This window comes from Ambystoma mexicanum, chromosome 3p, assembly GCF_040938575.1.
Source record: "Ambystoma mexicanum isolate Mex_15411 chromosome 3p, UKY_AmexF1_1, whole genome shotgun sequence".
NCBI lineage: Eukaryota > Metazoa > Chordata > Amphibia > Caudata > Ambystomatidae > Ambystoma > Ambystoma mexicanum.
Window position 1 is genome coordinate 1131079062 of NC_090925.1, and position 15502 is coordinate 1131094563.

The window sequence follows — 15502 nt, forward strand, 5'->3', positions numbered from 1 at the left end:
AAAACTATGGTTTTACCTGAATTTCTAGAAATATGACTGTAACCGTGCAATCACACACCTGATTCGATTTCCAGTCCCAACCAGGTGTGACCTAGAGTCAAGCAGACCTAATTTATATCAGTCTTGCATGACCTTTGCTGCCAATTAGCAGACTGATGGAGCATATGGTCATGTGCATCTGGGAAGTGTTTTCCATGACTAAACGTTCGACAGTGTGTTCATTCTCAAGTGCGAATAGTGCATCTAGTGAGTAAGACCAGGGGCAGCAGTATCGATTTAATTACATTTTTGTAGTCCTTTTGGTTTCCTAGAAATAGTTGGAGGCAGACAAAGAGAAGCAGCGATGCCTACAAATCGAGCACATAATGGGGTGGCTCAGTAGAAAGAAAGGCCTGGGCTGAGGGAATGTGGGTGAGACAGTAGAAGAATTGTGACAAAGACCACATTACTATTAAAAGAAGCAAAAGGCAAATTAACAAATAACTATCTCACAACACTGAGAGTGCTGATGAAAAACAGTTAATTTGATGAGAAGTTAGGAACCATGCCTTAGGGCTTGTTTGTTGTACGCTGCTGAAGTGCAAAATGCAAATTAAAATGTTACAATGCTGCAAGTAAAGATTAGACTTCTTGGAGTACTTGATATCAGCTAATGCAATAGAGCCCAAAGGGAATCTGCTGAACGATCTTGAAATGCTACCAGGACAAACCTAGAAAGAGTAACTCAAATAGTTAATGGGCATGGTGGTATATTACACACATTTCACATAGATTGTCAACAAAAGCTGAATATGTGAGGAAGCTGTTGAGAAAGGGAGAATCATATGACTGGTCCGATCAATGCAAATCGAAATTTAGAGAAATAGATAGTGTCAATCCACCAAACTTGAACCCCTTCAATGTAAGTTATGAAACCACTTTAGCAGTTGATGCCAGTGCATACACACTTGGGTTGTCACTGATGCAAACTGGGAAAGAATGAATGTATGCAGTAGTATTTGGATCAATGTATTGCCGGAAATAAAAGAGCACTACTCTGTCATACTGAGAGAGATGCTAGCATCCACCTGGGCAGTGTGACAAGTCAGGAATGAAACCAAGAAACATTTTTTTTGGTTAAAGACTTTTATTGAAAACAAAAAGGTTGGGAAAACGCCTCTCTGACCCTGCTCCAAGAGGACTTTCCTACCTAAAACACAAAAACTAAGGACCCATCTGTATCAGGATGTCAAAATCAAAACTGTCCCCATGTCCAGACATTCTATTCTGACCCTCCCGCTATAAACCAAACTATAAGGTGAAAAGGGAAATGTCTTTAACTTTAGGTGATTGCAAAAAGATGTCATAAAGGAACTTTGAACAGCTCCAACATAAAAGTTTGCCAAGGTCAAAGATTCTTGGTGCTGGAGGGTGATTGCCTTCCCTTGGATTCTTCCTTAACGCAGGCTATTCTTGTTTTAACAGTTCTTTGTGTTTTCGTTGCCCCACAACAATACTTTTATTTACAAAGCTGTTTAGCCTTTCAGTTCCACTTCTTTCAAAAGTTCCTTCTTGTTTAGCAGTTTTATATCCTTTCTTGTGACTTTCTGTAACTTTGCAATTGCCTGGTGTTACTCACCTGCTAGGACTTTCCATGCACTCCTTCTTGTTTAGCAAACCGTTTGTATCCTTTCTTGTGACTTCCTGTCGATTTTCAACTGCCTGGTATACTGCCCTGCCAGGACTTCTTATGCACTTGTGATTCCCTGGTAAACTCTCCTGCCAGGCTTTTCTTGTAATTCCCACACACTTGTAACTGCCTGGTTTACACGCTAGCCAGGACTTCTTAATTTCATATGTGGTTCTTCTTTTACTTTCATTGTTACATTTATCTCATTTTACATCTCCTTGATACGTCATTCACTTCATGTTCTCCCCATATTTGCTTTCCATATATTCATATATGGCTGGAGTGCTTATTGGCAAAATGCCTTCTAATTTTTCACTCAGCCTCTTTATTGCCTCTCTTTCTTTGGTTTTAAATGTTATACTTTGTACTTGGCCCAGTTCCCGAAACGCCCGGGGGTCCCCGCTATTCCTGGGTTGACTCACCTGCTCTGTGTGTTGTCTTCTGTCCCGTTCGGACTTGCACAGCAAAGGTTGTTCACCCGCATTCCACTCTGGACTGCTTTTGCATCTTTATGGTTCCTCTCGCAGCTTTGCTTCTGCATGCCTGTCCTGCTCTAGGTCCTGGTAGTTGAACGCTGCTTTCTTTGGTTGCCAAATGCCCAGGAGTCTTCCACTGGCTCCCGGGTCGCCTGCGGCATGACCTCCTGTCGCAGATTTCCTCTGCTTCCTCACTGGCGATCCACTCTGCTCAGCCCATGCTGGTTCCTGCTTCCAAACTCAGTAATCCGTGTGGAGAGGTACAACAACTTCTCCCAAACAGCAGCAGCCTCTTAGCATTTGTCTTCAATCTTTAAATGTCCCGCACACAGGTGCATTACGAAAACAACTAGACCTCTCATTGAGCTTGAGCCTCCCACTGCTTTGCATTGTTCTTTCGTTCCTCCTCGTCCCAGTATTTGGGTGATTGTGGGAAAAGGAGTCCACTGATGCTGATTGATACAGTGTACTTGGAAAATCACTTTCAATGGTTCCAAATGATGAGCCAGTTCAATTTGATGGATAATTTGAACTGGAAAGGGTAGGTTTGGAGCTTTTACATTTTAGACTAGGGATGAAAGGCCTATAGGACTTTGGGAACATGTTTCTCTATTTTCCCAAAAGGGATTATAGATGCATGGCAGTAGGCCATTAGGATGTATCAAGGGGTCTTCTTCATGGTCAAATAGGGGATAGCATGTCTCATCCAATGAAGCCATGACCTCTCCCTGGAGACTGTCTGCTCCCATGTGATCCTCCTTCATATAGCCACCCCCAGGGTCAAGATCAGGTAGCGGCTGACGTCCCCAGGTCATAATGGAGGAGGTTACCGCCAGGGAAATTGGTGATGACTCCATTGGATTTATCACAGTAGTCAATCACTTCAGGTCTTATGTCTGAGAAAGAAAATGCAAATTCTGGACTGATCACAACCCTTTGGTAAACCTATTGGGACCAAGGAATATAGAGAATCAAACACCCAGACAAACTTTGAAGATGAAAGAATACATTTTCTAAATAAAACGCATAACAGGGTGGCAAAATTGTCAAGCAGACTGTCTGTCAATAGTACTGCTAAAAGGAGACCAATAATACTTGCTTGAAAGAAAAGTGAGTAGTAGCCATGATAGGTGATCAACGAGACTGCAATAAATTCCAGAGAATGGCACAAAGAGCTGCAGGAGGATACACACTACAGAAGGTTATGGAGTTCACAATAAATGAATGCCCGTAGAGCGATTGTTCCGAAAGAAATGTAGGAGTACTGGAAAATGACAAGATATGAATATTCAAGATGACCTTGTAATGAGAGAGGATGTGATAACTCATAATACACTAAAAAAAGAATCCTGTTTCTGGGTCACAAAGAACAGATGTAATTTTAATTGTAATTGGTTATGTATAATGTGCTTAATACCTAGAGGTTTCTAAGCACGGACCCGGGGATTGAACCTGTGTTGTTCCGTGTCGTTTTGCTTCCAAGAAGAGTGTGTTGCCCCTGAGCTATCCTTCCGAGACACATGTGTATCACTTTAACGAAGCGCATTGTATGAGGGCAATATTGATGGCCCTGAAAGGCTTTGTAGTTGTAGAGAATGGTTGGCACTTTCATAATATTTAAAGACAGCAACAAGAGATTGACAATAAGACCACCCCACTCTCAAATGTAGTCTTGGAAGATGAGCCCTGGGTTCAAATAGAAGTTGGCTTTGTTGGCCCCATGCACTGCATGCCAGACGAGCAGAAACATGCAATAGTTATGGTATATTTTACCCATCTAAATGGAACTGATGTTTGTTAGTGAGATTTCAACCATTACTACTATACAATTCTTTAACGAGGTGTTCAGAAGAAAAGGAACCCTCAAGCCCTTAATAAAGGACAATGGAACCCAATTCACCTCTGAGAAAATGAGAAATTATCTGAAAAGGAACAACATAAAGCACAAAAGATCCAGCTTTCCAGCATTTTACCACCCGAAGAGAATGGGCAGGTGGAGAGAATCAACATTTATATGAAAGGTATTTTAGAAGCCGAGCAGTACAGGTTATTGGTATGGAAAATAGGGTAAATAATTAGAGATGTGCACAGCTGTAAAGGTCAGTTAGCAGGTTGAATGTTACTGAGATCTATGTTTGACCTCCATGCCACTGCGCCTGATTGTGGAACTGGCTCAACCACTTTCTTTTTTCTGTGAAAGTGATCCATACTAGCCTTTCGAACATATATTTCAATTAAGACTTCTTTAATATTTTTTCAGGTTGCTTTATCTTGTGACTGTAATTATAGAGTGTTTTCATTATATTTATAATCTTGTTCTATACAATTGTATGTACTATCAGATGTTTTTTCCTAAAGATACAGACCATTAATAGGCTTCCCTCTTGTTGATACATTGGTGCTTTGAAAGTCAGATATATTTAATAGTGTACTACTTTTGTCCTTCAATAGCATCTTTGTAGAAAGCATTTTGTTGGTTCTAATATTGAAGATGGAATACAAGAAGATTAGGACTACCATGCTCACTAAATTGGAAACTATCGCACCAGGAAAACAGGACTCCAATTCCCACCTTTAACACTCCATACATTATGTAATCCTAAGCTAATCACTTTTCATCACTGTGCCTGATTTCACTGAATTATCTGTATGAAAAGTGTTATGTGGGTTTATTGTCTATAGTGTTACTCCATAAATATTTATATTTGTAAATATATGTAGTACTGGTGGGGAGGCAGGATGCCAAGCCAGCAGGTTCTTAGTTTGTGCAGGGTGGGCGCACATGGTGCCAGGTATAGGTTGTTTGCCAATGCAGCCCATGCTTGCCTCTGAGAGCGAAGCCAGACACTCTCTTCAGCAATAGCTCAGTTCTACTAATGAATGCTCTAGCTTCACCACCTCTTTACATTGGTCTAAAAATAAAGATGGGATGATAGGAGATGTAGAGAGATTCTGGATTGAGCGGGCACCGCAGTGTATATTGTTTAGAATTTAAATTAAAAGTTTACAATTCTAAGATTGGATGCTTTCTAGACATTCTTTTGTCCTATTGCCAGAAAAACCCCACTTGCACTGCGGGGTATCTAAAGCTACAATGGATGGTGTTTGAGTTTAGGAAAACCTAGGTGTCTGAAAGGACCTAGCGTGAGTATTTCACATAAGTAGATAAGTAGGTAGTACATTCTTCAAATATATATAGGTAATTCACATTTCTTTAGGTTTTCAAATATATAATACAAAGAAATATTCTTGGTCTTCAATTGGTTTTACAAAAAATGAAGTATTAATTCCGGAGACATGCTTTCTTATGGTGTACTATGCATTTCAGTCTCACGGACCATCTTCAGGGACCAACTTCAATAAAAATAACCAAATACTTTATGTGAGTATTGAATATTTACAGACATTTTCTTCATGTTGTCTCTGTGTTTGCAGGTCTCTTTATTACCTGCCTGTAAATGCGTCACTCCAACATGTGCTTCATGACCTGTTACCAGGCTAAACTCTCGTGGGCTACCTTTAGGTCAATGGTGCTGACCTGTGTTGATCTTCAATCACCTCTGGTACAAGATATGGTGTCACTTGATGTTTAATGCATTTTGGAGTACTTGGTTTTAGGTGAAAAGTTGCTTAGTTGACATACCTTGTGATTTCAAGGTGTTGTCCCAATCAGTTTCTCTCTTTCTGATGTCCTGTATCTGAACATTACAAAAGGAGAGGGGAATTGAGTTCTAACTGTAGGTTTCTAGTATCTAACTGGGTATTATCTTGGAATATATATGCCCTGGAAGGTTCCCCATGGGCATACTCTGTTTTGCGGGGAAGCTTACCTCGTTTCCTTGTTTTTTCTTCCTCTGGATGGATAGGGTTCAGAGCCAGAGGGGGGGGAGAGTACTGCAGAAGTTGACCGTTCAGCCAGGTTTACTCACGCTAGGTCCTTCCAGACATCTGGGTTTTCTTTTTTTTTTATTATTTGATTTAATTGTGTTACAATTTTTACAAAAAATCCGACCAATGATGAGTTATTGAATTATTCATTCTTAATTCTGAATGAGATCTTTTAACAGAAAGACCAATTTCACAAGTTCAGTTTTTCCAGAAACAGAGAGAGACCGCTGGTGCACCTTCTGCTGTTACCGCTAGCCAATAAGGCCCATAGGTTCTCTAAGTCGAGGGTGCGGTAGTTCTTCAAAGGGTCGGCCAAAAATCGGTGTCTGTTCCCTGTTAGGCCAGGGCATTCGAGGATCAGATGTTTAGTAGTTTCCACAATGTCCGATGTTTTACAAAACCGACAGTTGTTTGAGCTGGATTGATTTCGAATCGCTAGGACTTCGTTTGTTTTCATTTGGTTCAGTCTGAACCTTAGGAAAGTTCTACTTAGCCGTTTATCTGGGAACTTGCATAGGTATCCACATACCCCGTCGAGTTTCATCGGCGTGCTGGGTAGATTAGCTGTCATCGAGTAGTTGTTTGCAACTTCCAGGGTATTTATCCACTCTGCTTCGAGAAGTTTCTTTGATACCTGGTTGGGGTTTTGTATTAATGTTTCCAGATTAAGGTTTAGTTCTTGGAGAATGGAGAGGTTATATTGGGCCCATTTGGTCAACATTGTGTTGTTCCCATAGTTAGTTTCTCCCCTAATAAGGTCCAGAACTTTATTTTTTGGAGAATCGAAGACTTTGCGATATAGCATGATGGTCGATCTCATTTTTAAGGCCCGAAGAGAGGATAAGCACAATTCTCTTCTTATCAGTGTTATCGGTGTCGAAGTGGCCAGGTTTAGAACACCTCTGGGTTTTCCTAAACTCAGACAACACCCATGATAGAAGAGGTAGCCTTCTGTGAAATTTGCAAACAGGGACACAAGGAAATCTGGGCTCAAATCCCAGCTTTCTCTTCTCACCAAATTATATTTTCCTAGTGAAATCCTTTTACTATGTTTTTTATGTGGAAGAGTTTCCATGTGTCTTGGTCTCTACAACACCACAAATATAAATGAAAGATACATTGCAAAAAAGGAAAGCAACATCAATAATGTCTACTATACATACATACTTGAAAATGCATAGGAGGGATAGAGTCTTGTTTTGAGTTTACATGTTCTGGGAGATGGCGCTGCTGCTTTATGGGCTTGGGCCACTGCACTATGAGCCACGCAATTATGCTTGACCACCAGGCCAATCATTTCCAGTCCTCCCCTGCTTGCAAGTTTGGCATACAACTCTCCTGTTCGTCATAACACGTCCCTGATGTGGATTTAACCACTTGGGGCAAATGTGTTTGTTTTTTCAAAAGTATTTTTATTAGCAATTTCAATGGATATGTTATATATCCCCCCCACCATCCTTGAACAGTCAGACAGCCGATCCTTCCTTTGAGGTTCTACATGTATCAGCTTCAAGCCAGGCCAACACCCGTAGTCTTTGTGGACAAAGTGCTGATCGAAAGCCATTGCGAAAAAAAGTTAGGACTCTGTCCAAGTCCACGCTAAACTTCTGCAGGCCCCCCTGCAAAGAGTAGGTCACTCACTTCAAGGTGACAAAGTTCCATATCTTGGCTATCTAGTCCTTTCTGTGGGTACAGCCTTTTTTTCTTTTTCTGTGCCACTAGTAATCATACCATTATACTAAGGACCGTATAAGCATTCCTCTGGGCTTTAATCGACAAGCTCTCAAGCGTGACACCCATCCCCAGCATGGCCTCCCCAAGGTCCCTAAGTGCCTGCATCACAAAGATCCCAAACATCGTGCTCTTTACAGGGTCCCAAAAGTGTTGTAGCTTCCCACATGACCCCAAATGTGATCCCAGTTACTTGGCCCTCCAAGTGTCTCGTAGCTTACAGCACCCCGCGTCTCCCACCTAGCGAATGCTCCCCCCTCTCATCCTAGGGCGAATTGTGGGCAGACTCACCTACTGAACCAGTGAGTCCCACACCTCATCCATCAGCACTGTGATCCTGCTTAAATCCATATTCCTAGTCCTGTCGGCTCTGGGGCACCAGAGTACTTCATCTAGGGGCTTCCGAACCACCGCTCTATCCATCTGCCTCCATATCTTGACCTGGTCCCAAATAAACCACTCGCGGACTACACGGAACTGGGCTGCCAAATTGTAGAGAGGAAAGTCCAGTAACCCCAGCCCTCCCATGTGAGCGCCATTCGCATCCCCATGGAGACCCGCAGCCTTTTGTTTCAAATGAATCTACCCATCTGTTTTTGGAGAGCCTTAAAAGAATTTTGTCGGACCGGTACTGGGAGAGCCTGGAAAAAGTGGAGGATCTTGTGGAGGATCACCATATTCAGAGCGTTTACTCTCCCTATCTACGATATCAACAAGGGTCCTCAATCTAGCAACAGCTTCCTTACCTTCTCTAGGAGAAGCAGGTAGTTGGCCCTATACAGTGCAACTAAAGACCCCGTAATATTTGCGCCCAGATATCTGATACTGCCCTCTGCCCAAACATAGGGGCATTCCTCCCTCAACCCACCCCTCTGGCAAGGGCAGGTTGAGCAATTCCGATTTATGGCCATTGATCTTCAGGCATGCAACAGAGCCGAACTCATTGAGCTCCCTAACAATTGCCAGCAAGGTTGTTTCTGGCATTGTAATCACAAGCAACATATCGTCCGCAAAGGCGATCACTATGTGATCCTCCCCCTGAAGCTGATCCCCCTTAATGTCTGGTGCAACTCTAAATTGATTAAGTAATGATTCTAAATGGATCACTTAAAGAAGCAGAGAGAGAGAGGGCACCCCTGTTTCGTACCTCTATAAACCCTTATGCTCCAAGGTGCGGAAGAGGACGGGACACTCTACGCTGTCGAAAGCCTTCTCCACATCTAAGGCCAGGATTGCCGCTGCAGTATTGCTCAAATTAGCGTTCTCGATTAGATGGCAGACACTTTGCGTATTGTCGACGTCTGTGTCTGATAAATCTAGACTGATCCGGGCCAATCAGCTTAGGGAGTAACCTGTCCAGGCGAGGCACCAGAATCTTTGTATATATTTTTACATCAATATTCATTAGGGCAGTGGGCCGATATGACCCACACAGCATGACGTCCTTATCAGGTTTAGGGAACGGCACCACTTTGGCCTCTTCCATTGATGGGGCGATATGCCCAGTCCTCCCGAAGGAGGCACAAGAACCGGGGGCAGCACGTCCTTGAACGCTTTATACAAACTCCTGACATACCCATACGGCCCTGGGGCCTTACCACTCAGCCGTGATAAGATTGCTGCCTTCACTTCTTTCACGGGTAATATCCCCCTCCAACTCCTCCCTTTGCCCCGGAGTAATCTTCTGCAGGGGACCTCCTGCCAGATATTCCTCCTGGGTCATCTCTTGATGAATATAGGCCTGAGTAGAATTTCGGAAGGCACCTATGATGTCCCGGTTTGAAGATCTTTATCCTTTCTTCCCTGCTCTAATTTTCAATATGATCCTGGATGCTTCTTTACAAAAGTCGGTCTGCCTTGTTTGCCTTAATGTAGTATTTTTGTTGCAGATATAGGAGGGATTGCTCCGCTCTCTTGCTTTGAATCATCTCTAAATGACCCTTAACCAGCCAATATTCTCTTCTGACCGCAATACCCGAGTCCTCCATTTTGGATATTACCGGTTTGATATGACCTTCAAGCTCCACCTGCAACTGATTTAGCTGTTTGTATCTCTGCGCTTTTTAATGAGTTCCCCCCTCATGGTGGCCTTGAATGTGTCCCACATGATATGGTCCTCTGCCCCCTGTGTATTAATAATTGTAAAGAATTCCCTCATTTTACCCGGTAGGTCGTCCCAGATCACTTAATCTTTTAGGTGGTGTTCTGGGAACCTCCATTGCCATAGACCCAGCCCACCTCTCTCCCGGGACATTGTAAGACTAATGGGTACATGGTCAGACAATGTTATCCCCCCAATCGACATCCCTGACTTGTCCCAGTAGGGCACGAGATACCCAAATATAGTTGATCCTTGAGAAGGACCTATGGACATGGGAGTAAAATGTATATCCTCTATCCTCCCCTTCAGTTTCCCTCAATGAATCCACTAGGGCTAATTGTGCCATGCGCTCCTTCACGTTTTTGGAAGGGGATGCCTGATTATGATAAATCCTTGTGCTCCTATCTTTATCTGGGTCCTAAGCTGGTTAAAATCCCCTATAAAAATGATCCAAATCTTTGCGAATTGCTCCACATTGCCCAAGGCAGACCTCAGGATCCGTCTTGCCCTGTATTAGGTCCATAAATCGACACCAGTGCCTATGTATTGCATTCCCATCTAATATTTGCCATAATGTATCTGTCCTCTGAGTCCCCTTTAGTGTTCATGAAAAGAAAAAGCAATCTCGGTTTTTCACGCGAAGAGCCAAGAGCACCCTGCCCCTTTTACCATGGGCATTGACCTGACTTATCTGAGAGTAACCCTTTGAGTTTAAGCTCATGTCGGTCTGATTTTTGGATATGTATCTCCTGCAGAACTACACAGATTGGTTTCACCCTTCCCAAGGAGAGCTGAACCTTCTTCCTTTTAGCAGGGGAATTGAGTCCGCAGATGTTAAGTGACTAGCTCAATGTTAGTATATTGTCTGTACCCCACCAGACTCAGGGCTTCATTTGTTACCAGCTGCTCGCCTCACCCTTCTCCCCCGTACCTCTTCTCCTCCCCCAACTATGCCTTGGTAGGCTCAACCATCCTAGCCATACCACAGGCACTTGGCCATGGGAATTGAGCCTTCGGAACCATCCCGAGGTAAACCGTGTGGGTGCAATAAGACCCATGAAAACAGTTCAAGATGTACAATCTCATCTCTTCCCCCTCGCCCCCCGACAGCCCCTCAACCCCCTCTGTGGGCACCGAGCTCCTCCATGTCTTTGAACTCAGGGGGAGCCCTTGCAACCTTTGCAGCCGTTGCTTCTGGAACGCCTCCTTTGCTGCACAGCCTTTCAAGGCCACTCAGGCCCTTTTCTTCCAATCCTTCTCCTGGACCAACGTTCACTCCCACAGTTTCCTCTTGACAGGTTCCCTCTCTGACCTCTGGGCTTGACGTTGGGACAACTCCTCCTCAATTTTCAAGATATTCATGCCTTCCTCACACTTGGTGACCCAATGTTGGCTCACTTTTCACGAAAACAGTCTAAAAGGGAAGGTCCATTTATATTTCACCTAGGCTTTCTTTAGGACCCTAAACACCACGCCCATCAACCTCTGCTTGACCAAGGTGGACTGCTCCAAGTCATGGTATAATTGGATTTCTGATCCATTACTCTTAATCGGGTTGGCCATCCTGGTAGCCAGCAGAATACACTCCTTCTGTCCATATTGCTGCAGTGCCACCACCACATCCCATGGTCTGGCGCCCAGTTCCACCCCTCCTCGGCCCCACTCGATGCACACGATCCAGCTGGATGGCAGACCAGTTCTCCATTTCCAGCTAAAATCTTCTGGGTGGTCTCTCGCAGGTCCTTGTCCGACACTCCTTCTGAGAGGCCTTTTATTCTTATATTGGAGCACCTTGAGCGATTCTCCAGGTCCTCATTCTGCAATTCCAAGTTCTGTTTGACTCTTGCGAGTTGTTCTACCAAGCTATCCATCTTCCAGTTGTCCTCAGCCCGGTCTTGTAGCACGTTTTCCTTTGCATCTGTCTGTTCCTCCAGGACCGCCTTGTCGTTTTTCACCTCTTGGAGGGATTGGGTAAATTCAGCTCTGATAATGCTTAATTGTGATTGAAGCGTTTCAGTAATGTTTTTGCTGAAGTCCTGAAAGCGCTGCCGGAAGTCCTCTTTTGTTATCCCCTGGTCCCCCAGGGGAGATGTCCGATCCCCCCCAGATCAGCCTCTGCCAGTGGCCCCCTTGGTCCTCGGCCGCACCCCCCTTGCCCTCTCTCCTCCACAGTTGCTGTAGGTGTGCTTCAAGGGTTTACGGGTGGGCTGAATATTCTTAGGCTTGTTTCTTGACATGGAGGGGGATTTGCCCCTCCCCTCCGCATCCCTGCTCCTTTGCTCAATCAGGGCCACAAAAAATCCTTTTGCCTCAATGCTTCCATTGCAGTATCCAATCCTCTGAGAGTGCCCCTCTCCATCAGACTCCTATGGTCCGCTTGCTGGGTCTACGTCAGCTGTGGGGACCCTCTGTACAGTAGCTTGCCCCCTCTGCCCAGCCAAAGGGGGAGCCTGTGTTCACTGAGGAACCCCTCAACACTTCTTGTCCAGGCCGCTTCCTTCACCCCTCTATCCCTGATGCAGACCCCTCTTTCCAGGTGTGTGTGCTGGGCTGTGGGCAATATGCTGTGTGCAATGTGGCCCCTGGGGGCAAAAACTCCCAGCATGCTCCACTCTGCCTTCTTCTGGCCTGCTTACCTGTGCACTCTTCATTCTGTAGTCCTGGAGTTGTGTGCCGCTTCCCAGTCAAGAGGCACAGTGGGTTTATGCAATGTGTATGCCCCCTTTTCCTTCCTGGGCCTAGCTCGCTTGAGTACTGAGGTCTGACTTGCAGGGCCAGCCCTGTATCTCTCGAGCTCCCGCTCTTCCTTTGCGCAATGCGCCAACTCACCTCCGGGGCTGTGTTTTGCTGCTGCCCACGGGGATGGCCTCCTGAGCACAGGCGGCTCCACGGGCACCCGCAGGGCTCCTTTCCGAGGTCCCCTGTGCCGCCACTCACTCTGTTTTATCCTCGAGGGTGGCAGGGATGAAATGGGCTCCTTCCGCGTCTACCACCCTGCTTGCTAGCCACCTGAAGGATTGTCTCACTTCAGACTCATGAAAGGACACCTGGCTCAGCCTTCGCCGCCACCTATGCCAGCTCTGAAGTATTGCCTCCCGGCAGCTTTAATTTCCTATGCATCGTCTTCAAATGCCTCTATGGTCTTGCTCCTGACTATCTCTCTGTTCTGATATCTCTCTATACCCTTTCTCGTTCTCTCCGCTCCCCCTCTCAATATCTCTTGGTGGCACCGCCCCCCCCCCTTGTGCTCACACTCGTTTTCGTATTTTCACTCTTTTAGCTTCACTTCACTGGAACAGCCTCCCTTACTCTCTTTGCTCGATCTCTGTATATTCCTTATTTTGTAAGACATTGAAGTCTCACCTTTTGCAACATGCTTGTATGATCGCTTTCTGATTATTCTTTGCTTATTCATTTTATTGTACCATTCCCTGTTGTCTATACAGCGCCTTGGCTTAAGGCGCTATATAAAACATAAATAAATACAAATACAGCTCGCGGGTCACCCTCTACCATCTCCCTAGTGCTTGGTCCCGTCTTCAGCGCAGGTCCTGAAATCGGGCACCCACACCTCACTACTGCTCCTTTACTGCTCACCAGAGGGCCCCGATACCGTAGTGTGCCATCGAGGTGCAACGGCATAAGCTTATTTGCACATTATCAGCATTATTTGGCGCAGGGAAGGATGAGCGCACTAATTACAGTGCCCCTGGTGCGGCGGCCATCTGAAGTCCCCACGGCCATTGTTTAAAGGAGTACTTTAATTCACTTCCTCCCCTCATCAGATAATGGTGCACTTTATTATGTGGAAACAAGTAAAACATATGCTAGAATAAATCAAGAAAGGGCTGAAGGATTTACTCGGCCATTGGTGGCCAATATTGATTGGGATCTTTGTGGTTTGTAGTTTGATAACATGAACAAAGACAGACCTAAGCAACACAATTAACACAGGCACCATGTATCACAGCAGCAAAGTGGAAAAACATTGGGTACCAAAACCTGCTTTTAAAAGCATGACATCTATTTGCCAGCTCCACTGACTTAAAAATAAATGGCCACTGCTGCTACTGAGCTTTCCATTGGATGCCCTCATTGTGCGTGACCAAGTAGTTGTGGTCTTTTTAAAAATGTACCTGCAAAATCTCTAGCAGAGAGCAAATTCTCTCTAGCCCCACTTAAAACTGATACCAACTTTGTATGGCAGCGTATTTATGAAAACAGTCTTCCACTGATGTGTGGAATATTTTGTCTGTCCAGTTTTGTGAGACACTGTATGACAAAACCAAAGCATAAAATGGCAGGTGTAATAGTAGAGGTTCCCCAACACATATGCATATTTTTAGTCCTTTTCGTGTAACCTGTATGTTATATGCTCATATGAGGCTGCTGAAGCAATCTTGTCTATCCAATGTTGGAGCATTGAACAGTGTTTTGGACAGCAGTGCTTTTAAATACAACGTTTGACAGCAGTCAGTGTCTTAACGATCTACCTACACCAGTGTTTTGCCAGCCTTTTCAAATTCGATAAATCATCTTGCGTCCCACTCTATCTTCCCTTTCTAGTCTGAACCCCAGTAGAGCATCTATGCTGTTCAGAGATTGCTGCCAGAAGTAACAGTTTGAGGCAGGGTCAAATCGTAAGTATCATGTCAGCATCTTTTCTATTGCATCTCCAGAAATCATTGTGGCCTGTCCTATGAAGTATTAGCAGTGACAATGGCCAGCTAAGCAGTAACTTTAAATTTGTGCACATTTTGCTATCACTTCCCTGATCCTTTCTGTGTCTAACCAATGTCTTGTTCCACTGATATTATTGGAAGTGCAATGTAGCTCTCTTTTCCTCATACTAGATATACTAGCATGAGTGGCATCGAGAACTGTTGCCAAGGAGAACTATATGTGTCTGTAATCATACAATTTTCCAAATAGTGATGCTAACATTGATGTGAGGCCTGCAGATTTCACAGTTCTGATGGTTTTTTCAGGCACATTTTCAGTTGTATCATTTTCCATTTGGTATGAATTTCTATAGAACTGTGGTTATTGTTCAAAATGCATCATATTATTCTCCTTCGAAATATCACCAATAGAGTATATCCAGTGCTTTAAGTGGAAGTAGAACTTGGGGGTGGGGCGTGGGATGGGGGCTATCCTTAGGGGGTCTGATCTAAGTACACATGTACTTAGGCCATGTCCTTAAAGGGGAGCTCCCCTTCCTTTGGTGGGGAGGGGGGGGTGCCTGGTAAAAGGAGTAGAGATGGGGCACACTGGCATTATTACCGTTGATGCGCCCAGCCCCTCCTTTTAAACAAACAAAGGTGCATCCATTTTCCTGGGCGTAGGGTCTGGGCGCACTACAGGTGTGACACAAGTGTGCCCCAGCTCGCACGCAGCAGGCAGCCCATACATGCAAGGAGCCACGTGGTGCAACACTTTAACCACAGGTTCCTTGAATGAAAGGGCTGCATGCTGCTGGTGGCTATGTATTCAAAGGACACCTGCAGGCAGCCGGTGTAACCGCTGAGCTTCGGCTACGCAGGCTGCCTCATGTGGCAGCGTGGCTGGGGCTAGTCGGGGTGGGAACCGGCAGGGCCCCGGCTTGAGAGCCCTTTTTGTAGACTACCGGGGCCCCGC

General features: G+C 44.9%; 1 protein-coding gene across 2 annotated transcripts in view; it reads left to right on the forward strand.

The window, feature by feature from the left end:
- LOC138581301 (organic cation/carnitine transporter 2-like) overlaps positions 1-15502 on the forward strand; it is a 747170-nt gene that overhangs the window by 678489 nt on the left and 53179 nt on the right. The window contains exon 10 of one of the 2 annotated variants that reach the window (XM_069652516.1): positions 14432-14505. The exons of the other annotated variant lie outside the window; for it this stretch is intronic. Coding sequence (XP_069508617.1) covers positions 14432-14483 — 52 coding nt within the window. The 3' untranslated portion in view covers positions 14484-14505. The remainder of the gene's footprint in view (positions 1-14431; positions 14506-15502) is intronic. 2 annotated transcript variants of the gene reach the window in all.